The sequence below is a fragment of the Lontra canadensis genome, unplaced genomic scaffold (assembly GCF_010015895.1).
Source record: "Lontra canadensis isolate GAN:19392208 unplaced genomic scaffold, GSC_riverotter_1.0 scaffold67, whole genome shotgun sequence".
NCBI lineage: Eukaryota > Metazoa > Chordata > Mammalia > Carnivora > Mustelidae > Lontra > Lontra canadensis.
In genome coordinates, this window is record NW_022631061.1 from 7401968 (window position 1) to 7427633 (window position 25666).

General features: G+C 38.2%; 1 protein-coding gene and 1 long non-coding RNA gene across 18 annotated transcripts in view; one reads left to right on the plus strand and one right to left on the minus strand.

The window, feature by feature from the left end:
* NBEA (neurobeachin) overlaps positions 1-25666 on the plus strand; it is a 664613-nt gene that overhangs the window by 621865 nt on the left and 17082 nt on the right. For 6 of the 14 annotated variants that reach the window (XM_032880041.1, XM_032880045.1, XM_032880044.1 and 3 more), the window contains 7 exons: positions 113-280; positions 17236-17298; positions 17619-17708; positions 20131-20323; positions 21926-21997; positions 23905-24060; positions 24574-24744. In XM_032880041.1, coding sequence (XP_032735932.1) covers positions 113-280; positions 17236-17298; positions 17619-17708; positions 20131-20323; positions 21926-21997; positions 23905-24060; positions 24574-24744 — 913 coding nt within the window. The remainder of the gene's footprint in view (positions 1-112; positions 281-17235; positions 17299-17618; positions 17709-20130; positions 20324-21925; positions 21998-23904; positions 24061-24573; positions 24745-25666) is intronic. The other 8 variants (XM_032880047.1, XM_032880049.1, XM_032880052.1 and 5 more) reach the window with 3 other exon arrangements.
* Positions 17620-23933, minus strand: LOC116880724. Of its 4 annotated transcripts, XR_004385258.1 has the most exons (4): positions 23849-23933; positions 20961-21059; positions 17888-17967; positions 17646-17705 (listed from the first exon to the last, which is right to left on the minus strand). It is a non-coding gene; the product is annotated as an uncharacterized LOC116880724 (long non-coding RNA). The 4 variants fall into 4 exon arrangements; XR_004385259.1 differs by lacking the exon at positions 17888-17967 and having other exon boundaries at positions 17620-17705; XR_004385260.1 differs by lacking the exon at positions 17888-17967 and having other exon boundaries at positions 17659-17723.

The following is a 25666-nucleotide window of genomic DNA, read 5'->3' on the forward strand; positions in this document are numbered from 1 at the left end:
TAATGCAAAGAGCATATGGTACTTCTTTATATAAAGTATTTCAAATTAAGAAAAAGGGAGATTTGCTAAGTTTGTACAGTCTCTTATATCTTTCTTGACTCATTCATTGCAGGCCCTGGAAAGTGAATTTGTTTCTTGCCAACTCCATCAGTGGATTGACCTTATATTTGGCTACAAACAGCGAGGACCGGAAGCCGTCCGTGCTCTGAATGTTTTTCACTACTTAACCTATGAAGGCTCTGTGAACCTGGATAGCATCACTGACCCTGTGCTCAGGGAGGTAGGTGTTAAGTTCCATATTATTCCAAAAGTTTCTATCATCTCTCAGACACAAATTTGGCTTTCCATCTCTTTCTCTGTAAATTTCCTTTAAACACAAATTTTTATAAAACATAAATTTCAGCGTTTTGACAAATGTAGGAAAATGAATATTATATGTCAAAACCAAGTAATGAGACCGCTGTGTTCTTCTCTTTTGAATTATAGACACATGTAATGCACTTCAGTATTCCTATTTTACTTTATTTCAGCATCTTCATTAAAATGCTTAATGCTCTGTGCGTGTTATTAATGAAACCTAGTTGAATATTTGAAAAAGAATTGTTCACATTAAAATAAGCTGCTAGTATGTATTTTCTTAATAAAAGCAAAATTACAGAGTTCCAGACAGAACGCTCAAAAAATGCACTGCTAAAATAGATGAGGGTAGAGTTTTTTAATTCTTGTATGTTCTTACCCTGAAAGTTTATAGCTAACAGTTGGGAATTATGTGCTCTACTATGTGCATAAGTATTTTTAGTGAAAATATTCATATAAAATATTACTTAAATCACTTCCCCACTGCACAAAATGACTTCAGATAGGTGAAAGACTAAAGGAGCAACAGCTGCTGGGTAAGTGTCGCTGCTAGGAAGCCACGTCCCAGCCTCCATTCCCCCGTTAGTGGCCATCTGCTGGGTGCAAAACAAGCAATCGTGTTTATATTTCCCATCAGTGGAATGCTTGTTTTATTTTTTTACTTTTAATTTTAGAAGTGGAAAACTTGTAGATTTGGGAAGTAAAGCTCTACAAGAAAAATCTACATCTATAAACTTATTTCTTACATACCTCTACAAAAACAAAATGGCTCCATTTGTATGGCTTCAAGCAGGGAAGAAGAGAGGAGATAGACTTGAGATCTGTGCTCATTGGACTCTTAGGGCTAAATAGTCAGAGAACACTTTGTAAGCATGTCATTAGGTACAGTGTTATGTCATGTTGTGCATGTGAGGAAATGGATTGTGCCTGAAGCTGGAAGAAGGGAGCAGAGATGCAGAATGAATGAATGAGAGAGAAGACAGGTATTAGGAAATTCATGGGTGAAAAAAGGGATTTTCTCTGCAAACCATTACACTCGCCTGATTTAGTAACCCCTGTACAAACTGTAATCAGATTATTTTATAGAAGATCATTCTGAGCTTAATTACTTTTTTCACAATACACCTTTGCCCAGTTCTGTAAACACCTTACAAATTATATTCTCCTTTTAGAACCAATACCTTTAGAATCAGAAAAAAAAAAAAAAATTGGAGTAAGCTTATCCTTTTATCCCAAGACCACCTCCAAATTGGTTTTTGACTTTTAAATACCATAAACCTTTTTACTTCTGAATAGCTGATCATACCTTTTTATCCAATAGAGAGTTCTGTCCTTGTAAAGAAAGTTGCAATTAATCCTCTCGGGGAAAATATAATTTTTAAGCATACTGTATGTAATGAAAGTGCAAGACAGCATTACAGTTGACAGACATATGCAGGTTTTTAATATTTATATAAGAGTCAGTAAAATGATAAATGGGAATAAAAAGAAAATGGAATTAGAATTGAGACTTTCTTTACATAGATATTGTGTTTATTATTTGAATTCTATAAAAATACCTGCTTCTGTAAAAGTTCACACCCTTGCTTTGGACAGTGGGGGAAAAAACTATGCATGGGCCTTACTTATCAAATTATAGGACTTCCCAATGAAATACTACATGAAATTGTATAATTTTAAAGAAGTTTTTATTGGATGAGAGTGGTTCAGCTGTGGTGTTCGCTTATTATAAAGATGGTCTGAACAATATGTTACTGCTCCTGATTTCCTCATAGTGAGGCCAGTTGCCAAGCACTAGGCGGCCTGAGTTCAGGATTCTCTCCTTCTAACATTCTTATTCTGAGCACATAATTGCTGAATATGGAGGTTCCACTAGAGAAACTTCCAGAGGCATTCTGTGATAGATATGTCCTTCCACCCCAGCTCCTCTCCTGCCTCCCTGACCCCAAAACACTGAAATACTTTCTCAGAACACTCCCTTAGGGAGCACACACCTGAAACATGGTTCCCTTTCTTCAATTCCCTTTCTTCAGCAGCCGGCAGAACCCCAAGCACACACCAGCACAGAGAGACATTTGCTCTGACAGTGTGGACCTTTGTCAACTCAAGACTGCTTAGGAAGATGCTTTATCTCCTTAAGACCACTAAGAAATGCTTATTACATTGTAGCCACAGAAGATTAAATGGTAACAAGGGACATGAGTTAACTGTCCTTCTTCCTACTCCCCACACTTATCTCCTCTAACCCAGAAACCTAACATATTCTCAAAAACGTCCTGCACTCATTCAAGGCTTGAGTGAGATATAGCTCTCCATTCTTACCATATTAGTAATTAAAACTGAGATTCTGTGGGGGGGGGGGAAGTACTGCACTATCATTTAAGAATCCACATAGATGGGAACCCACCTAAAATCTGTAAGCGGTCTAGTGTTGGCCAAGACGTTTGATCTCCCTCTACGTCAAGTGCTCTCTCTATAAAGAAGGAATAATAATACATGACATGTGTTTGCCAACCTGAGAAGTGTTTAGCGTCTACTGTCACCCAAGAGAACTCTGTAGATAATGTAGATAATGTGGAATGAAGTGCAGTATATTCCTTATTTGGAAGCCATTTACATGCCCTTAACATATACATTTTTCCAGTGAGGAGGCCCTCTAGGAGGCACAGCACCTTTTATGAAAACATCACTGTTGAGATCCCAGAGGACTAGCTATGGTACCATGACTTGTGAAAGTTGATACTTACCTAAATGGTTGGACACAAACTCTTGGAAAAAGCAGTATTCAAAATGTTAGCCCTCTTATCTAGCTTAATGAATTTCCTTTATTTGATAATGTTTGTCTTTGTATCTTTTAAATATTAAGATCATTACGTTTCACCTAGATAAAACCTGAGGAAGGTTATAGTTATCTTTTTTTTTAAAGATTTTATTTATTTATTTGACAGAGAGAGAGAGATCACAAGTAGGCAGAGAGGCAGACAGAGAGGGAGTGGGAAGCATGCTTCCCTCTGAGCAGAGAGCCCGATGTGGGGCTCGATCCCAGGACCCTGGGATCATGACCTGAGCTGAAGGCAGAGGCTTTAACCCACTGAGCCACCCAGGCGCCCCAGGTTATAGTTATCTTATACTGAACTCCAACTAGCCTAAGGAAGGTGATTTTTTGGATGCTTAAATTAAACACTAATTTAAACAATAAATATTTAATATATGAATATCAATATGTCTCTTGTGAAAAAATATATGTATCTTCTATAATCTGTGTATAACTTTGAGCTTTGAAGTCAGGCTAAAATTTGAGAAATGGCTTAAGGTTATTGATTCATTCTTCCTTGACAGGTGAACTCATGAAGCAGCACTAACCACAGCAATTATGGCATTAAAATGTCAAGAAATTAGAGGTCAGAATAACAGATAATTTTCTTCTCTATGTCAGATTTAAAATTGACATTCTCTGACAGCTTAGGATCTCTGCCTGAGAAAAATATGACAGCTTAACTTATTTTATACTTGTAAAGCAGTAACTGATAATAAACTTTATCATGACAGCCTCTGGGCGGAAACATGACAGAACAGTTCTGGTACAAAGCTTTTCTTAATATGTAAACACTAGATCTGTTGGATATTAGATATTATTTAAATTGTCTTAGGTCTTGGCTTACATCATAATCTTCTAGACACATTATTTCATAGATGAGCTCAACTATTTGAGCAGTAATTTTAAGCTCTATGTAAAATTAATTTTTAATAAAAATGATGTGATTTGCTTTATATTTTTACCAAATGATGGCCACGAAACTCCATCCATCCTATGACCTTCTGAGGAAATAGAATATTCTAGTTAGTAATTATCTGGTCCCATGGTGTTCTAATTCTTTTCTACTCAAATATAGTCTATAAACCAAGAGTAACACCATCACCTGAGACTTGTGAGAACTTCAGACTCTCGGGCCTTTCCAACCTAATAAATCAGAACATGCATTTAAGGAGATCCCCAGGGACTTGTCTGAGACATTAAAGTTTAAGGTGTATAAGGTGTATAAGAAGATCTGGAAAGCTTTTCTGCCTCTCCTGTAAAAGGAGAGAGAATGGTGTGATGAACTTCCATGTACCTATCACCAAGTTTCAAGCTTTTTATTTTTTTTTTAAAGATTTATTTATTTATTTATTTGACCGAGAGAGATCACAAGGAGGCAGAGAGGCAGGCAGAGAGGCAGGCAGAGAGAGAGAGAGGGGGAAGCAGGCTCCCTGCTGAGCAGAGAGCCCGATGCGGGGCTTGATCCCAGGACCCTGAGATCATGACCTGAGCCGAAGGCAGCGGCTTAACCCACTGAGCCACCCAGGCGCCCCAAGTTTCAGGCTTTTGACTGAATTTCTTCTATATCCCTAACCCCTTGACTATTTTCAGTTACACCTGCCATATCCATCTAACCTCATCTAACTCCGTATCCACTGTCCGTCTCCCCATCCCATAGGCATCTCAGGATATCCAGGGAGAGGGTTCAAGCAGGTTTATTTTGAAAAACAAAAACCTTTACAAGCATTTCATATACATCCCCAGTTAAAAACCATTAATCTAGGCCAACACTCTCATAAAATAATTTTTCCAAGGACACCTGTCTATGTAGCGCCAGAGTCAGCTTTGGGTGAGGTCTCCTGATTCTCAAGTCGGGGTTGCTTTAATCCCTTTACTTTCTAGGGATTTTAAAATAACAGTATTTACTAATACTTACTAGTTTTAGAGATGATATTCTTCTTACTTTCCAAATGATTCTTAAAAATGAGGGACACCTAATGCGTATTCCCATTTCACTAATTTAACCTGTAAGGTTTTTCTTTCTATTTTGTTTGTGCTTTTGAATTTCTTAAAACTCTCAACTCAGTAAAACTTCCAGGAATTAATTACAAGGCAAATTTTAAGGTGGTTTTAAGAAATCTTTCTCAGTGAGATGCCTGGGTGGCTCAGTTGGCTAAGTTCAATTCTTAATTTTGGCCCAGATCATGATCTCAGGTTATGGAGATCGAGCGAGCCCCCGTTGAGCTCAGCACTGGGTGTGGAGCCTGCTTCAGATTCTCTCTCTCCCTCTGACCCTCCCCTCACTTGCCCATGCTCTCTTTCTCTCTCTAGAAAGAAAGAACTCTTTCTCAGCCGTTTTATTCATTGTTTATTTTAACCACTTTCCAGAAAAACTTGTTTTGTCAGTCTTAAGAGTTCCAAAGGCACTAGGGGATTATGGCATAGTCAATAGTTCGTTAGTAGAGATTACAAATTAAATGTCACATTCTTTTTTTATATACTATACTCTTATAATGAGTGAAAAACATTTCATTTTACAAGTGTTTCTAAAATGGATCACTCTTCCGATCATGGATATACTTACTCAAGTCTGTCTGCCTCAAAGTATGATTATATGGTATGTAAGAGGCAATAAAAGATGATAGAAAGGTGGAAGTCAGATAATAGGTTTTATCACAGCCAGTCGTTACAATATGAGACATTAAGTGAGTCACTTTACTTTTACGTACCTTGGTTTTCCCACCTAGAAAATGATAGCAGAAATGATACCTAAATCTGTATTTGAGGATCATATCAGAAAAGATATGGGAAAACACTTTGTAAACCATAAAGCACTACACAGATATTAGCCATCATTACCTAAAAGCATAATTAAATGTAGTATCTTGGAAGAACTTTCGTTTTAATAATTCATTTCTCTATATCATCATATGTGCAGTCGATACTGCCAAACTGAAAAATGATTTAAATGATTTCTCTTTGACAGTGGGAGGTATATACAAAAGCCTACCACAAAAGGCTATTTTGCTGGCAAACTATTAGAACATATGGGCCATGCAATATTTATTTATTAATGTATATATACACATTTATCTATGCTGGAAATATTAAAACACTAAATACTAAATTTTAATATTACCAGTAGTTATAAAAGTGTGGCATTTTTAGTCTAATTTCTTGTTACTAATATTTCTTGGTCTTTTTTTTTTTTTTTAAATAAAGATTTTATTTATTTATTTGACAGACAGAGATCACAAGTAGGCAGAGAGGCAGGCAGGGGCGGGGGGAAACAGGCTCCCCATGGAGCAGAGAGCCCCGCGAGCCAGATGCGGGGCTCAATCCCAGAACCCTGGGATCATGACCTGAGCTGAAGGCAGAGGCTTTAACCCACTGAGCCACCCAGGCGCCCCTATTTCTTGGTCTTCTTAGATTATATTTTCTGCGTTTATCTCTTTCTTTGATCTGACAGGGATAGCAAAGCATTCCTTTGGATCTGCTTTAGTGAGAATATGCCCAAAGGAAGTAGGATAGATTCCTTCAGTTTTCACTTTATTTTCTTGCTGAACCATTCCTGCTACTACAGAAGCTTGACATGATAAGGCTGTCAAGAACCACAAGACAGACGTGTCTTTAACCAAAACAGTTACAGTGCTGGGTTTTCTAGAAGATGAACTCATAAAATTTATAAGGAAAAAATTAATCCTCTTTTCATCCTAATGATGTAAATGAAGGTATTTGTAGCGACGACACTGATGGCCGTCTGGTCATTGCTTATTCCTTCTGTGAATTTGTTATCCCTTGTCTTTTCCTTCCCCCATATCTGACTCCTTTCTCCTGTCTGACAAGGGATAGCAAGACCCGCCTTGTGGATCACTTGAGTGGGTTGTAGCACAATGTTGCCCATTTATAAGGCCATGATGCCTGATTGTTTTCATGTGAGGGATGTTCACGATTTTTCTCCTGGGCATTTATTCTGAGATGTGATTGCAACAAATTATCAAAAAAATGGCTGATAAAGATTTCTTAAAACCATCTTCATTTTCACCCTATAATTACTGGAAGTTTTACTGACTTAAAAATGTCAGCAAATTCAAATGCCAAAATAAAAAAGAAAGAAAAATAAAATAATAAAATAAAGTAAAATAAAATAGGAAGAAACCCCCTACATTTTAAACTATGGGAGTAGAAAGACACATTAGGTATTCTTTTAAGCTTAAAGAATCGTTTGGGAACAAGAAAAATGTTATAATCCCTAAAACTAACAAGAGTGTAGTTTCAGATGTGTTTGTTTGTGTGTTGTGTTCCTCACTCACAGCACAGCAGTGACACTTGCATTGCAAAGAATCAGTGAATAAAGAAGTTTCTATGTAGAAATTAGTATCAAGAAAATTAATGACACACATTTAATTTTGATGAGTGAATAAATCTTTAATTTAGGTTTATCTTTTCTCCTTGTAATTACTGCAGTCCTTAGCTAGTCCATGGTCATCAATCGTCCACTAGGAAAGCATAAATAATGCAGCTAGTCCAAGTGGAATGTGTGTCATTTATGTGAGATGTGCTTTTTCTCGTCTTTGTGTTATTTTTATTGCATAGTGTTGAGAAGTGCTAATTATTGATTTTCAGAAATTAACAGCAAATGCTTTCACAAGCATCTAAAGTCATATTTTACACAAGGAAGAAGGGTGAAAATTGTAGCCTGCTGTTTGTAATAGAAATAGCTGGAAGGGATTTCCTTATCTTCTATTAACATAGATTTCAGTTATATTACACAATTGTTACCTTAGCATAAATTAACAATTATTCAAAACATATTGCATGCTTCAATTTGTTGAAGTAGATATTACTCAATCTAAATACCTAAGCATTTCAGTCAGATGTTGGGAGCTCATTTTTAAAGGTTTTAAACATATTGATAATGAGCCTATTTAAAGCCATTTGAAATCTCAATACAGTATATCTAAATTACTGTTTCCCATTTATGTCAAGATCAAAGAAGAGTACTTTGTTCTGCCAAATAAATGAAATACTATTTTTTAATCTGAATTTAGCCTAATAAAAGTATATGATTTCATTTTGTAATGTTTATACCACCACCTGGTAAACCTTTGTCTTGATGTTATTCCACTTCCAGGCAAATCTTCTCAACTTTTATTATTTTCCTTATTTCCTTTCCATGATCAGACACTTCAGGTGAACTTATTTTGTATGGAGAGGAAAGGTCATCACCGGTACTACGACTTGTCTCTCCTTCCTCCTCCTCCACCACCACCTTCCCCCAACTTCCATTTCCTGAATCAGCCAGCATTGAGTTTCTTTATATACATTGATTCAACTGGGAGGAATTAGGCAGGAACATTGTACTGGTTCTTCTCACATTCCATAAGCATTTCTGGGTTGAGTCCTTTACCTAGGTACTACTTAATGGTCAACCCAATGGGCACTCGGGTGGCTCAGTCAGTTAGGCATCCGACTCTTGATTTTGGCTCAGGTCATGATCCTCATGGTCATGAGATGGAGCCCCAGTCGACTCCACATTGTGGAGCTGTGGCCTGCAACCCAGCCACTGCCAAACTGGGACCCAGCAAGGAAGGACCATAGCATAAGTTTTGCGTCCTCTTCTTATTTCCCGTCCTGCACTCTCATTGGCCAAAAAGATTGGGAAGATAGAGGAGCAAGAGAATAGCAAGGATGCAGTCTCTGGAGACCAATCTGCCCGGGGCAAGGAAGATGATCCCACTCACTACTGTGTTCCCCCTGAGTTAGTCACAGCGTTAGGCAAATTTTTTTTTTTTTAAGATTTTATTTATTTATTTGACAGACAGAGATCACAAGTAGGCAGAGAAGCAGGCAGAGAGTTAGGAGGAAGCAGGCTCCCTGCTGAGCAGAGAGCCTGATGCGGGGGCTCGATCCCAGGACCCTGGGATCGTGACCTGAGCCGAAGGCAGAAGCTTTAACCCACTGAGCCACCCAGGCGCCCCATGTTAGGCAAATTTATTTAAGGCATCCAGGGTGGAACAGCCACTACCTGCCACATGAAAATACATGTACTTTTCCTACCTGAGTTGACTTATACTTATCTTTAACATAAAAATTGAGTGAGCTTGCCACCAATGGCACTGACCTAATTTGAAGAAAACCTGTTCGGGACAGAGCATTTTTTTTTTTTTAATCCAAAGGACATGGTGCTTGCTCTTCACCTTCACTGTTCACATTCATTTGTTAAGTGAGATATGTAATATCATCATTATAACTCATCAGTCCAAGACAGAAATAGGACTCGGCAAGAAGATAATTCTCCTCTTTATTTCTTTTAGGTTTATACTGAAAGAATAAAACCAAACACTGAAGCATGTAAATGAACAATCCAGAATCCTCTCCCTCAATATTGCCTAACATAGTCTGATAGTTACAGCAAATGTGGTTCTCTTTTTTACTTGAGTTATTAAGTACTTGCTGAAATATTCTAATAATTTTGCTCATATAGACTTAGCCTTAATGCAGCTGATTATTAAAACAAAAGGAAACACGTTTGTTCTTCTATTGTGTAGTTTCTATGACAAATTAGAAGCAGTTGAATATAAAATAGCATTTTTAATTTTTTATATAGTTTAATGTTTGTAAAGCAAGAAATAATAAAATGCAGATATTATTTTCTTGATTTATTTTGCTCCTGTTTTTCTAGCATTAAAAAGTAATGCTTTATATGATCTTGTTTTATTATAACAATAAACCAGAAGCAAAAACATATCAGTTAAAATACAGTCTGCCATTAAGTAATCTTTTCTTTTATCATTTCAGACTTCTCAAAATTCCATTTCTTTTTCTTATTTGGTATAGAATTGGTAGAATTGGAAGTAGCACAGAAAGACGATATAAATTACATATATATTTTTCATTGTATGTCAAAGGTGTATTTTCTGGTTAAAAAAAAAGAATATCCACTTTAAAGCATTAAAATAAAATCATGCTAAGTACAAGCTATAAAATGAGATAATACAATCCTAAGGAAATTTTTAGAAAATCCTTTTCTTTGTCCCGAAGGAATCGCTTTTGCTATTTTTATTTTCTGAAAATTATCAATAATTAACTAGTAATTTCAGCATAGTCTGATATTTGCCTTGTGGGTAGCACAACCTGTCATACTTTATAAAATGCTGACTTTTCTGGAAAACAATTTAAAAGATGACACAGACCAAGCAAAATGGATGAACTCGGTCATTTGACAGGTTTACCTTATTAGCTTCCTCACACTGTCTTTCTCATCACTTAGACCTTATGACACTTCACCAGAAAGACAATACTAAATTACATTTACAAAAAAGACTAGAAGTTGTAAAGATTCTACAGGAGAAAAATGTATCTGGGTTAAAGTTATTGCATTGTGGAAAAGACAAGTTTAACCGAAGTTTTTATCTCTTGGAGACCAAAGAAGGTGTACTCTAGGTAACTAATAAACACAAGGGGAGGGAGAAAGCATGCTTATTCACCTAAGTAGTAATATCTTTCTTTTAGAATATTTTGAATTTATCAGTAATTTGAACATCATTCTGAACTACCACTTATCTGTCACCATATGTAATTGTACCCTGGCTATGAAAACTTTCATATTAACAGGATACGCATAATGCGTATTAACCACAGCATACTTACTTCCTCTTCTGAGGATTTAATCCCAGCTATGTATCTGTATTTATAGAGGAGGTAGCATTTTTTTTGGCGGGGAGGGAAGGCGAGAAGGAGATAAAAGCAATTAAGCAAGAGGTGCAGCAGGTCGAAGGAGTGAGGTGTGTGTCGTGGCCATCGCTAACACAGATGGCCCCTTTGTGCAAATTAAAAAAGAAACCCTCATTAAAAGAGGAATAATAAAAGGTGCTCCTTCCTTTGGCATTTGAAGTATATTCTGTCCTTCATTTGCCCCCCAACTGGGCACCTCTGTGCAAGACATAGACGACACAGCTGTACCCTTGGCCCTGACCTTTGAGTAGCATAAGACTAAGAGAGAGCTTGTTGAAAATAAGTGAGAAAAAAAGGAGAGCTTGATGAAAATGTGGGTAATTTTGTAACTTGGCAGGTGGGTCCTGGAGGATTTTACAAAGTGGGCCTAATTAGAAGGTAGGGAGGGGAAAAACAGGAAACTGTCCCTAATAGGAACTTTCCCTAATGGGAGCTTTGTATTACATATAAGCAGGTAAAACTGAATTATGTGTCCTATGTGTGTAATGAAATGTGAAAATCCTGTTCTGGTTTACTTACTTTGTGCTGCTATTCATAACTTAGGTCACATTTTTCTCTACTTCTTGCTTACCCCTAAAAATTTTCATATTTTAGAAGTCCTTCCAAAGTGTGAAAAAAAAAAAAAAAGAAGCTTTTTCCCCCCTTAATTTTATGACCTACTGGTTTTTTGATGAGTCTTAGCTGGGCAGAAAAATAAATGCTAAGCACATGGTAACTGCTCAGTATTGAACCAAATAGTTTTTATAAGAATAAGTAAGAATCCATATAACAATTAAAATGTAAAACTTAAAAAACTAACTTACTTATCATTCCTATCTGAACAACTCCAGGAGGAAATTAAGTGGATTTCCTTACATGATTATTTTCTGAGATAAAATTGAGTTTGATATGTTAGAGTTTCAGTGTATCAGTACTCTCAAAGATCACATAGTCTGAATTGTCACTGTTTATAGCTTTGATCACTGCATTCTGCATTCACAGATACTTTTACAAATAAATACACAGTATAATCACTATGGAGAACAACTCGGCCATAAAACAAAATATTCCTACCCTCTAAATTGGCAACCCAATACCTAGGTTATACATCCAGCAAAAATGACTGCTCACCTCCATCGAAAGACACGTGCAAGAATTTTCTAAGCTACCTTATTCATGATAACCTGAAACTGTTACCAGCCCAAATATCCATGGACAGAATTGATCTATTGTGGTAGATAGATAAATGGGACACTCTAATGGCTACAACAAAGACAAAACATTGATACACAGAACAACAGGGATGAATCTCACAAACATGTTGATCAAAAAAGGACAGACATGGGGGGTGCCTGGGTGGCTCAGTGGGTTAAGCCTCTGCCTTCGGCTTGGGTCATTATCTCAGGGTCCTGGGATCGAGCCCCGCATCAGGCTCTCTGCTCAGCAGGGAGCCTGCTTCTCCCTCTCCTTCTGCCTGCCTCTCTGCCTGTTTGTGATCTCTCTCTCTCTCTCTGTCAAATAAATAGATAAAATATTAAAAAAAAAAAAAAAGGACAGACTTGAAAATCAGTACTGGGTGATTCTACTTATCAGAAGTTCAAAAAAAGAAAGAATGATGATCATTTTGATGGTGCAATTTAATTATCATCAAAATAGTGATTAACTTAGGAGAGGGGGAAGCATGGGAAAAGTTGTAATGGAGTGAGTGGCAGGAGGCCAGTGTCATCACTTAGGTGTACTCCCATGTAAACAGCACCCAGCTCAAGATGTGGAAATTTCCAGGTCCATGCCAAAGCCCTCTCAGTCTTGATCTGAGTTCTGGTTAAAAGGGAGAAAACACACACACAATTAATTAAAGTGGGCACACATAACCAGTCTAAGATGCCACGTTCAGCGATTATAAAGGCCAAAAAAAGAATATTATCTAAGTATAAGCAGATCCATATGTTCATGTTATCCCACTAAAGGGTTGCCCAGCCAATACATGGTCTTTCCTATTTGTAAAAGACCAAGGATTTTGTCAGTCACATTTGTTTTGAAAACTCTACTGTTTTAAGCCTATTATCCATGCTAGATTTATATGACATGTGTAAGATTTCTGTCACTGTTTATTATATGTAAAGAGTAAGGATTACTTACTGATTCTGAGATGCTTGTCATTGCCGCATCTCAGCACTCCAAATTGCAGGGTGTCTTACAATGAATAGTGGATCATAGTTTAATTAGTAACATTTTTCTACATCTTAATAGTATATAAATTAATGATGCTTCTCACAATAGAGAACGTCTGAGATTCGATGAAGCTAGATGGACAGACTTATATCCCAAGTTTTGCTCTTCTGTCAAACATGTTATAAAAGTCGTGGGCTCACACATACACTATCAGTTCATTCTTGCCTCAGTGGGAAGTGCAGAGCAGTAGGCTCCCCTTAGTCACTGTTTGGCTTTCCACAGTTTCATTCCGACCTAGTCTCAGAAGGTCAGCAGTAGCTCGATGTTAGGTTGCAGTGCCTACCTCATTCCCTCACTTCATCTCATCAGTTAATCATTTTTTAAAAAGATTTTATTTATTTGAGAGGGCATGAGCGGGGTGGGGGTACGTGGGGCAGAGGGAGAGGGAGAAGCAGACTCTCTGCCAAGCAGGGAGCCCAAAGCAGGGCTTGACCCCAGGACACTGATATCCTGCCCGGAGCCAAAGGCAGATGCTTAACTGAGTGTCTAAACTGACACCTAACTGAGCCACCCAGGTGCTCACTCATCAGACAGGCATTTTACCACCTCACATCATCATCCTCAGGAGAAGGGTGAGCCCAGTACCGTAAGGTATTTTGAGAGAGAGATCACATTCACATAACTTTTATTACAGTATATTATCGCTGTTCTATTTTATCCGTACTTACTGCTCTTAATCTCTCACTGTGCATGATTTATTCATTAAACTTTATCATCGGTGTATGTATAGGAAAAAAACAGTGTACATAGGGTTCAGGACCATCCAGCTTCAGGCATTCTTTGGGGTCTTGGATCATACACTCTGAAGAAGAGGGCAGGACTACTGTAGACCTATAAAGCGATAGCTTCCTTGTAATACAAATTCACATTTTGGTAGTAGATTTTAAAAGGATTAACTAATACTAAAGTGTGTAAGAGTCAGAGAATAAACCAATGAAGTGGGCCATGAGGCATACGTGCCGGGTCCTGTGAGTGGTGGGCATTACAAAAGGGCCCCTTTGCCTTGGCACCAGACAGGTGTTGCTGTGCAGGCATGCTGATGATCTACCTCTTCTGGGTTTTTTTGAGAGAAGCCAAAAAAATCCAATTTATTGTATGAAATTTTCTGACCTATAAATGTTGGCTCAAATAGAAACCATACCTGTGAGCTGATTGTAGCCCAAGGGCTGCTGGCTTGTGACATCAGGCTGAATGTAAGCTCCTGTGCCATCCTGGCTAGAGTGTTAGCCTTCCCAAGAGCCCAAATCTCTGTTTTCTTTGGTGAATATCACAAATATCTAAAATGGTACCCAGTACACAGTAGGTGCTCAATAAGTAAATATTTTATGAATAAATAAAGCTAGTATTAAGTCTCTTAGACACACACAGAACAGTGTAGAGAAAAATAGAAATATGTTGAATTTTTTTTTAAATGCTATTTCCAATTGTCTTTTTTTGCCTTTGGCTTGCCAATTCTGACTTAATATTCAGACCTCAGCTCATGTCCCTTTTCAGGAAGCCCCTTTCCTAACAGCCCTGCTGTCCCTGTGCCCTACTCTACCCTCTATCGCCATGGTCCTCTACCTGCTGTGTGCCCTGATTACTCACTCATCTTATGTCCTCATGAGCTGAAAACTTCTTGAGGGCAAGCTGGTATCTGATTTTTTATCCCTTGACACAGGGGGATAGAAGCATTTAATAGCATTTGTTAACGTCATTGTTCTTGTGGTATTGAATTGTAAAAGTAAAGCACTCCGATGTTTTCTCTACTACTGTGCTTTTCCTTTTCTGTGCTACCTTTCAGTTTTGCACTAATGTCCCACCGTTGCTCCACTTCCATATTCAGCAAATGTTTTTGGACTCTGTTAGGACTAAGTCACAGCCTTCACCTGCAAAGATCAACAGTCTGAGCAAACAGACCTATGTAAAGAACTGTACACTGAATTTCATGATAAAGGGAGAAAAGTGCAATGAGAATATGGAGGACATTCACTGTGGTTTAGGGAGTCTGGGAAGGATTGAGAAACCTGCCCCAAGGTTCACATGAAAGGGAGGCATTTTTCCCTACATCGGGAGTAGTTCTCAGAACAACCACTTAGCTGCTATGCTTCATAGATCACAGAATGGCCTGTGTATATCCCTGGGCCCCCTCCCATACAGAGTACATCCCTCTTAACAGAAAGAAGACATTGATGGCTTTCTAAAAGTGGAGGAGGACAGAAAACATGGGACGGGGAGAAGTGAAGAAAACCCGTGGGTGCTCACTCATCGTTCAAGAGTGTTGGTAGTGCCAAGAAGAACTTAGAGGAGGCAGCGTGCTTTTTCAAGATCAGAAAGATCTGTGTATTTTTAAATCAGAGGTTAAGGGATTACTGGTAGACAGGATTACAGGAGAGCCAAAAGGTAAACATTGGAATAAGAACTTTTAGGTCATGAAGGCATGTGATGTGGATCACAAGGAAGAGGGATTCAGTTTAGTGTTTAAAAAATAAATAAATGGTAAGTGTAGGAAATAGACTGTCTTCATGAGAGGGCAAAAATCACAATATTAACTTGATCACAGCTTAATATTTACCCTGATGTCATATGAGAATAGTTTAAAATAAATACATGTGTGTACTCTGCTCAGTCCAAAGAGGACCGGGGGTAGGCCCGCCAAAGAGAACTGTACCGATTTCTGGAAAATAGGTGAGTCTCCAGAGATTTTCTGATACAGTTTTAATACTTGCCTTTCAGAACAAAAATCCAGTCAATCAGAGCATGTTTGTGGATTCATCCTTCTGTGGCCATTTAAAGGCTACCTACTAAGTACAGGCACTGACCCAGAGACTAAACTGTGTTTAATTTTACCCCTAGTCTCCCCACCCCACCCCAGTCCTCTTTCTGGAGGAGTCTGAACACAAGCCAGAGGACCTATTGTTAGAGCAACTTCGGCTATTCATGTTATGAGAAGTCTTCTAGCCAGGACAACTTTAACAATGAAATTACCATTTTTTTTCTTCCAGGTAATACTCAAGAGTTTATTGTTCATGATGTGAACCTAACCAGAAATGGTCTCTTCCCTCTTTTATAATCGTAAATCTTGCACTGGGGAGATAAAGTACGATGGTACCTATGTGAATACGATTTACTTAAATAGTCACACTTTGCGTGTGAGTGGACACCATGCAAATAAATGGACGCATTAAAATTGGACAGCACTTAAAGAGATTTAATAATTCATCCTATTGCCTCTGCAAATAAAAGAACCAAAGCCCCATTTGTGCAGTTGCTAAAATATGGCAGATAATGATGCATTCATGTTTAATATTGCTAATAAATTTGAAAATTCACATTTTTATTGATAAACATTTTCTTGAAATGCAGTGTGGGCAGACAGATTGTTAAATTTAAGTACTTTATAAATGAGATTTGTAGATACTGATGCGATTAGTGGCAGCGCAGCGTCGAGAGCCATCTACCACCTTACCTGCATTCCTAAGCACTCAGCAATGAGTTTCGTATTTCACTTTTATGTGCAACCAAATTGCACACAATTTTAGGGGAAAAATTAGCATGGTAACAGAGTAATGACCATTGTAAATATTGTGCTTCTCCTTGTTGACTTAAATTACACGCTAACAGTATTTTGGAAAAATATTTCTGCTAGTCTAGCTTAATATATTGAAATTTTTTTGCCTGTAGGATTAATATATAGAAGACATACATAAATCTCCTATAAGATTGTGTCTTTGACATACACACAGAGAAAGGCATATTATACAGTCCAGACAGCTTGAGATCCAAAGTTATTTTTATTCATTGGAAGCCATAAAATCTCATTAATATTTCTTATCTGCACAGGCTTTAATAAAATATTTCCTAGCTCAAGATGCCCAAAGAATTATTTCCTCTTTGGGCTGTAAAATTTCAAAGAATTTTTGAGACATGTGAATTCATACCATATAGACATTAGATAATACTTCAGCATTGATCTTAAAACAGTATAACATGCTAAAACATATTTTTTTGTACTGAAAATTTGGCCAGCATTAATCAATCATTAATGATACAGCAGTTTTAATGATTACCCTCTGTTTTGACTGGAACATGTGATTTCCTGAATCTTATTTCCTATCACTGGTGGACTTTATGTATCATTCTTTTCCCCCAAGATCCCAGAAGCTTATTTCATTAGAGATCCCCATACATTCCTCCTCACACAGGACTTTTTGAAGGTACACGTGGTGTATTGAGTGTGAGAAGTGTTGTTTGGCTTCAGCCGCATGCATTCACCGTCTAACCCTCCCACGTTTAACCCCGGCTTCTACATAAGAATAGCCACTTGGTTAATGGAAGCATGTTTGGAAAGAGAAAGCAAAGCTTGTCTACAGCATACTAACACGTGGGTGATTCTGCACCCTCAGAGAAGAGCACTCGGTGAATTTTCTGGACGTCTTTCATGGCTGACTTGGGATCCACTTGCATTGGCAGGGAGCGTGATGACCTCTCTCGTTGATGCATATTGATTGTGACAGTCACTCTCCTTCCCCTGCAGGCCATGGAGGCACAGATACAGAACTTTGGACAGACGCCCTCTCAGTTGCTTATCGAACCACATCCGCCTCGGAGCTCTGCCATGCACCTGGTAAGACAGAGCCGCCTGAACAGAAAGTTTTTTTTACTTTTTCTGTACTTGGGAACGCATCAAATAAAATCGTCATTTCAGCAGCATTTTTTAAAGGCTTCTCGATTTACTGGTTAAACTCTTCAGGCTAAGTGGATGCCGATACCCTGTGGAGAAACAGAGGGGAGTGAGGTTCTTACCTTTAAGTCCTGCTACGCTCGCCCAGTTTGGGGTTCACAAAAATCGCGGTCTTCTCTGACTATGTATGCCCCTGCATAAACTCATTCAGACACATCCAGGCACCAGAATTAGATTTGATTTATAAAGTAGGATGAAAATATAATATCAACACAATATGATATGGCCCAATTTAATTTTCTGGGGCAAGGTGGGGTAGGAGGACTAGCTGATTTTAAGAAGAGGACAGAAATACAGAGGTAATTCGCCAGGACAGGAGAGTTAAGAAAGGGCTCCAGAGCCACTCTGGTCAAACACCAGCTCTGCCTCTAGCTACGGAATGACTTGGGCGAGGTGTTTAACCTCTCTGTTTATGTTGCAGCATCTGTTCCATGAAAGCAAAAATACCATCTGCCCTGAGAATTTCATGACTTAATACCATAGAGCACTTAGACCAGCACCTGGTGTGCAATACGTTCTCAATAAATGTTAGCTGGTGTCATCATCTCCTCTAGCTCCTCATATTAAAACTTTTATTCCCGTTTTACAAGGGAAAGGGTAATATTCTTTTCATTTTGATCTGAATTTTAAAAGCTCATTTCCGTAACAAAACCGTCCTTTTTCATTTTATTAGCAAATTGTACAACATTTCCCTCTTTAATTTGAAGATGGTGAATTTTTTTTCCGAGAAACTTCTTTAGAAGGAATTTATTTTTTAAACTGTGGTTTTTCACTGATTTTTTTTTTTTTTACTGAAGTGAAAAATGCTTGAAGGCAAAGGAACACGTTTGCAAAATGAATTAAAGTTCATCCATTTTTCTAGCCAATTATCAAAGCAGCAAGTACCTTAATTTTAGAGTAAAGAGCTCTGAAGTATGGTCCACAGTATATGTGCAAACAAATTTATAAGCTGTTATTTTATGGCAGAAGTACTGTTGAGACCTTTCATTTATTTTTTCAGTTTATTAACAGATTCGTATCGAGTTCCTTCTGTGTGTCAGGCATGACGCTAAGCGCCGACAACACAGAGGGGACTGTCAAGGAATCAATAGTTAAACTTCTAGTGAAACACATAAATAAATGTGTTTGTTTGAAAACACGTTTTTTTCTCTTTACAATGGCTCCAACAGCTTCATCCCCCTTGATTAGTCACTAATGATCTCTTGTGATTGAAATTGGTCCTTGCATGTGACGAAGCAGAGAGGTTGACACCAAGCACATGGTTCCATACGAACATGTAGTCACGGTGTAGACGTGGGGATGTGGCCTTGGAGCCCCAAGCCTTAGATGAAGTATTTTTAATAAACTGTCCAAGAGAATATCTCTAACACTTTATTTTATGAAATGCTTTGGCAGAAGAGTTTTATTCCCTTGTTAGTCGTCTCTGTTTAATAATAATAATAAAAATACTTGTCCTGGAGAAGTGCCCAGGCAGGATTCATTGCTTTCCTGGGGAAAATTGTGAGAGACTAAATTGGCACGGAACTGCTCATAAAGGAGACCTAGCCCTTCTAAGCTCGTGAAGCAGACGATTCCTTGTGTAGAAACAGTTACAGAACAGTTCCGAATGCGACAGAATGGCTAGTTCCAGCATCCCCATTTTGTTTTGGTGTGGTAGTATTTATGGTGTTTTATAGTTGCTGGAACAGTAGCATTTATAGTGTCTGCCTTCTATCGAGCCACATGCTAGAGGTTTGAAAGCAAAGACTGAGGAAAGGAAAGGGGGTAGCCCTCAGGAAGCGCACAGTCTAGAAACGAGGCGCCAACCACAACCAGTCAGTATTGCCACAGCCAAGACTCGGGCAAAGCTCTGACAGGGCGGGCTAGTGTATTTTAGTTACTTAGGTTGGAGTCATGTCCCCAGATCAACCAGGTAAAAAATGAAAGTATCAATTCATTCATGTTATCTTTCATGTAAACAGTGTCAGTCACTGACTTAACTAATTTTTCCACTAAACTGATGTTTTCACCACCCTGAATAATGCTGCTGCGTCATGAGACCGGTCTGTGAGCTCCCGTCTCACCCCGCTGTCTCACGAGGCTTAAACTGAGGCGGGTCCTTGGTGAACTGGTGTCCCCTGTCAGCGGCTGCACAGAAAGAGCCTTTACCCCTTTCCCTGTGCCATCCTCACAGGCTGGAAGTTGGGGTTGCTTTGCTCGCTGCTCATGCTAGCCTTGTCTGTGTTAACCTCCGTCTCCCCAGAGCTTTCACTAACTGTGTTATCCCTTCTGTTTTCTTCTGCTCTCTTCCCTTTCTATTCAACAGTGTTTCCTTCCACAGAGTCCACTCATGTTTAAAGATCAGATGCAACAGGATGTGATCATGGTGCTGAAGTTCCCATCAAATTCTCCGGTGACCCACGTGGCAGCCAACACGCTGCCCCACCTGACCATCCCTGCGGTGGTGACCGTGACCTGCAGCCGACTGTTTGCGGTGAATCGGTGGCACAACACAGTAGGTACGTGTGTCCAAGTGCGTCATTTGCTAGAGGGCTCTTAAGAGCTGCAGTTAAGGTAAGGTAAATGTGCTGGGGTCTAGCCATATGCCAGATCTACAGACAGCGGCAGAGCAGATCACTGCCAGACCTGACGAGGGGAGTCTTGTCTGTCTTGTTTACGGCTGTTCTGTGTTGGGGCCTCACAGAATGCTGGGCTGGGGGTTAAATGTTCAATAATATTCGATGAATTGAAGCAGGTCTACAAATAACTTCACCCCCCACCCTACTCTATGCCTGCCCCACCGGAAAAAAAAAAGGAAAAAAAAAAACACTTTTATGCTATATTAAACAAAAGTGAGTTGAAATCTGGATTTCCTAGATAATGGTTTCAAATCCTCTTTCTTCCATTTCACTAATTTATTTGGCAAATATTTGAATGGCCACTATGTGTCAAATAGTCATGCACACCAGGAGTACAGCAATGAACAAGACAGACACCATCTCCCTCCTTGAGGAGCTGAGACTCTTTGAGAAAAGACAAAATCTAAATTGTTCAGTGATTCCGTGTGTGTTTTCTTTAAACTCATTCCCAAGAGTTCCAGCTGGCAACTTGAAGTGATAGGATTCTATTACCAAAATTAGACATATTGATACTTACCTAACCAGGACAGAAGTTGACATGACCAAATGATTTAGTTGGCCAGATTCACCCCTTACAATTTCCTCGGAAACCCCAGGACTCTCACTATCTCTAGGACTAAATGAATAAGCCATGGTAAATTAATCTGAATTTTTCTATTCTCCTAACTTTTGTATTGCTACGAAAAACAGTATCATGTAAATCCTAGCTTAATATAAGAGTTTCTAAATGCACTTATTTTATGCTTATTGGTGATACTATCAACATGAGGTATAACTAATTCCATTTGATCTGAAAGATGCAGCAAACATCTTAAGAAAAAAATATAACTTTATTATTCACAGAAGTCTGAGCCTCTAGAAATATTTTGCATTGAGAAAAAACTATAAAGGATTAATTTTTTCTTTAGCATTGTTCAAAAGTATCATATATGTTATATAATCACATGTAAAAATATTATGACTAATGAACTCAATCAAGCCCTAAATATTAATCCTTTGATAGCAGCTTTTCCTGAGCTTAAGGTCTTGGGTTTGGCTCCATGTTTTAACCTTCAGTTGACTTGCCATCTAGTGAAAGAAGATGGAAGCCCCATCTTCCCCTCTGCCCTGGCTCAGGTGAGCCCGCTGTGCTCACGCCCACCCCTGCTTGCAGGCACAGCCTTGTAGATTTCAAGCGTACTGGTTGCCCAGAAATCTTAGCTCTTTGTTGGGTTCAAGAAATGTTATGATCTTCTATTCTATGTGGCTTTTTCTTGTTAGGATAGGAACATTCTTTCCATGGAAACTAGCAGTCCCTGTTGTGATGATTTCTTTTGAGAGTATCCACAAAGATGTTTTTTATGACCATCATTCTTACAACTATTTGCCAAATAATTTTTAAGCAGTACACCCTTTCTACAGTCATCATAAAACACTGCTTATTAGGACGTTCCTTCTCTCTCAGACTTTTGTGGTAGTTTTCTCCTTCTGTTTAATTTTTAGGCCTCAGAGGAGCTCCAGGATACTCCTTGGATCAAGCTCATCATCTTCCCATTGAAATGGACCCCCTGATTGGTACGTCAACAAAAAAATACATTTTCATGAATACTGACTGTCCAGATTCCTATGTAGTTATTTATCACAAAAGTTGGTTGAATGATAATTTTTCTGCCATCAAATTAATGTGTAAATAGTACTGAATTACCATAGGAGTTGTGTAAAGCATAATATGCTATCTGGCATTTCCTTGATTTTTTTTAGGAGGTCATTTAAGTTTAAGTAAGTTTAAGTTCATTTAAGGTCATTTAAGTTCATTCCAATCAAGGAAAATCATTCTAAACTGTCCTTTCTTTCAGCCTAAACTATTCTTTAATAACTGTATATTATTTAAAATACTTAAAATATGTAAGGACTCAAAAAAAAATCATTAAAGAGTACCAACATGAGAGACATCTTTTCTAGAAATCTCCTTTCAACAGGGCCAGGTTTTTTTAATTAAAGATTTCATGTGAATTGCAAACTTAGGAACTGTAACTCTTTGCAACAGATAATGGAAATATTTTAAATCGCATACACACTAATAAGCAGATAGTCCAGAACAAGCCCCTTCATTTTCCCAGGCCTCAATTTCCTATCTGCAAAATGACTGATCAGGATATGTGTCGTGCCTTTTTCATGGGATCATGTAGGGAACTAAATTAGAAAAAAAATTGAAAATGGCGTAAAGAAGTGTAAAGGCATATCCAATTATGGTATATCTTTTTTGATATTTCTTAATTCACCCTTCATCTTTGAACTCAGAAGTAAGCTAAAAGGCAGTCATTTGAGTTAGTTACTTATACCCCTACACAAAACAACATTTACATGTCTTTGGGAAGATAAGTTTCAGGACTGGGAATATTTTTAGAGTCTAGTCCAGCTATTCCTCTGTCCAAGAGACATCAACAGTGTCACATACAGCAGGAAAGCAACCATGGAAAAATTAGCAGCTCTATTCTAATTAATTAAGGACCAATTACGTAGTTTTCAAGTGACTCAGAACCTCTGATTTTCTTTTTCTTTGCTACCTTTCTCTGTATAATTTTTTTGGCTAACCTCCCTAGTCGTTGTTATTATTATAGCATTAGTGGGACTCTACAAATAGTAGCACTTCAGTCTAATTGGCGTGAGAGAGTGTGGGTGACCGTCTGCATCTCCTGCTTAAGAATTCAGCCCAGGGACTTAGCCTGAAAGGACAGCGCAGAGAACGGGACAAGCTGGCATGCAGACAGGCACTAGGGAAATCAGACGGTGTCTCCGAGTTCCTGGCTTTGTTCAGATTCAATCCCAGTGCTATCCACCGGAGTCTCTGCCTGTCTCCTTCCTCCCCAGTCCCTCTCCCATCTTTCCTATTCCTCCCCTCCCCTGCCAGCCCATTCTGGAAAGGCCTTCTGTTTGTTGACAATCCAGGTCTTTAAAGCTGCTGACCTAAAGCTCCCTGTGGGGCTGCCCACATAACAACATCCCTTGCTCAAACCTCTCCCCTCTTTTTTCCACATGAATTGTAAATGCCATCAGAAAATGACAGATTGGGGCAAATAATAAGACTTTTTTGTTCCTTATATACCATACTTCACACAATATTTCTTCCTCCTAATTACAGAACTTGTTGGACACTAATGAACTTGTGTGTAGTGAACGTGGATAGAATTCAAGGCGTTTAAATATTTTTATTTTCAATTCATTATCTGAAGTCTGCATGTTGTTTTTATTTCTTGGGGGAGAAAGAACTGAAATTTCTGACAACTTTTAGATATGTAAGAGGGTTCATAAATTTCCACAGCTACTAAAAATTAAGCTTCTGTTCCTCATGGGGGAATGTTAAAATGTTAATAAGCTTATAACCTTAAAAACCCATTTCTAGGTAAAAGAAGCACAAAAATATACCTTGATGAATCTCCTGTGGAATCCTTCTTTAAATTCTTTTTTCTGTGTCTGTCTAGCCAATAACTCTGGTGTGAACAAAAGGCAGATCACGGACCTTGTCGATCAGAGTATACAAATCAACGCACATTGTTTTGTGGTCACAGCAGATAATCGCTATATACTCATCTGTGGATTCTGGGATAAGAGCTTCAGAGTTTACTCTACAGAAACAGGTAAAGTTAACCACAAAATAACTTATGCTCTTCAAAATGCCTATTGTTACACCCAGGGCTTAAAATAAAATCATGCTTAATAATGTAGGCATTTTCATCTTGAGTGCCAAGATTCAAATTAAGTGTTCACATTGTAAGTAACTCATTATAATTCTATCCATTCCAAACCTTTGCATGAGTCCTGATTTCATAGGACAAATGGGACTGTTGTCCCTTCCCCAAACCAACTCCAGTAAAGGACCTTAAACCTCCCCTTAGTCTGGCCCAACTCCTGAAGAATGAAAATCATGATTGTGTTGTTTTCTAAGTCATGTCCTTAAAAATCCCAAGGAACACTCTTGTATCATTTCCCAGAAGAAATTCAGGAAAGCATCCATGGCTAGATTTGAATTAGCTTATAAATTTTCATGTTTACAGATTTACTTTTCACAAATTTAGTAAAATAAAGTTAAGCTTATTACCATTTAAAGAAAAATGGCAAAATGAATTAAACCTAGTGTTTCTGTGTTTCAGGGAAATTAACTCAGATCGTGTTTGGCCACTGGGATGTGGTCACGTGCTTGGCCAGGTCTGAGTCATACATAGGTGGGGACTGCTACATTGTGTCTGGGTCTCGAGATGCTACCCTGCTTCTCTGGTACTGGAGTGGGCGACACCATATCATAGGAGACAACCCTAATAGCAGTGAGTATTTGTCTAGAAGTGTCCCATCAGACTACGAGTTTCTTTAAACATATTTTGCTTTTTTAAATTTTTCTAACAGCTTTTCCTAGGGTTGTAAGGATTTTAAAATCTGAAAGCTTTAAGTGGCAAAAATCTTTGTTAGAATGTCACTATGGTCAAAGTAAAAAAAGAGCAATTACTGTAACCTTCAACTTGGGGAAAGTCCCAGGTCCCCTCACATTGACCCTGTCATTGGCAGCCCTCCACCGGTGTCCAAATGTCTTTATCCTTCAGAAATTTCCTTCAGTATCACCTAGTCCATTAAACTTCATATAATTTCTCTCAAATGAATATATTCTCTCCCTCCTTTGAATTCCTAAAAGGTTTTATCTGTGTCTCAGCGAGGACACTTATTACTTTCTACCACACGTCTAGTATCTCCATGTATCCATTTAACAATGATTGAGTACTCCCTTCAAACTAGGCTTTGGGATGGCAAAAACTGAGTAAGATAGTTGCTTTGCTTGTGATGATTCCTAAGTATTTTTTATTCATCAGTGCTCCCAAGATATCCTGTAGGGAAAAAATGGAGGGACTGCAGAGTAAAATAATTTTAGAAAACACTGCATTTACTCTTACTCTCAAGGTAAGTTCTGAAAGTCTTACTTATACAAACATATCTATTGAAATTTGATTAACTCTCAATTTCTCAAACATGTTTTTCCATGGTATCTTTTGCTCATGGCAGTACAGTTAAAAATTATTCTTTGGAACTGTTGTTCTAAGGAAACACTAAAATGAATCATGAGTCTCTCCCTTTCCATTTTAAATCTCTGGTTCCTGGCATAGTGACACACATAATAGGTTTTTCAACATTGTTAAATGAAGGACTAGATAGAGATTGCCTAGAAATAATCGCTGTTACTAATTACCAAGCTTTCAA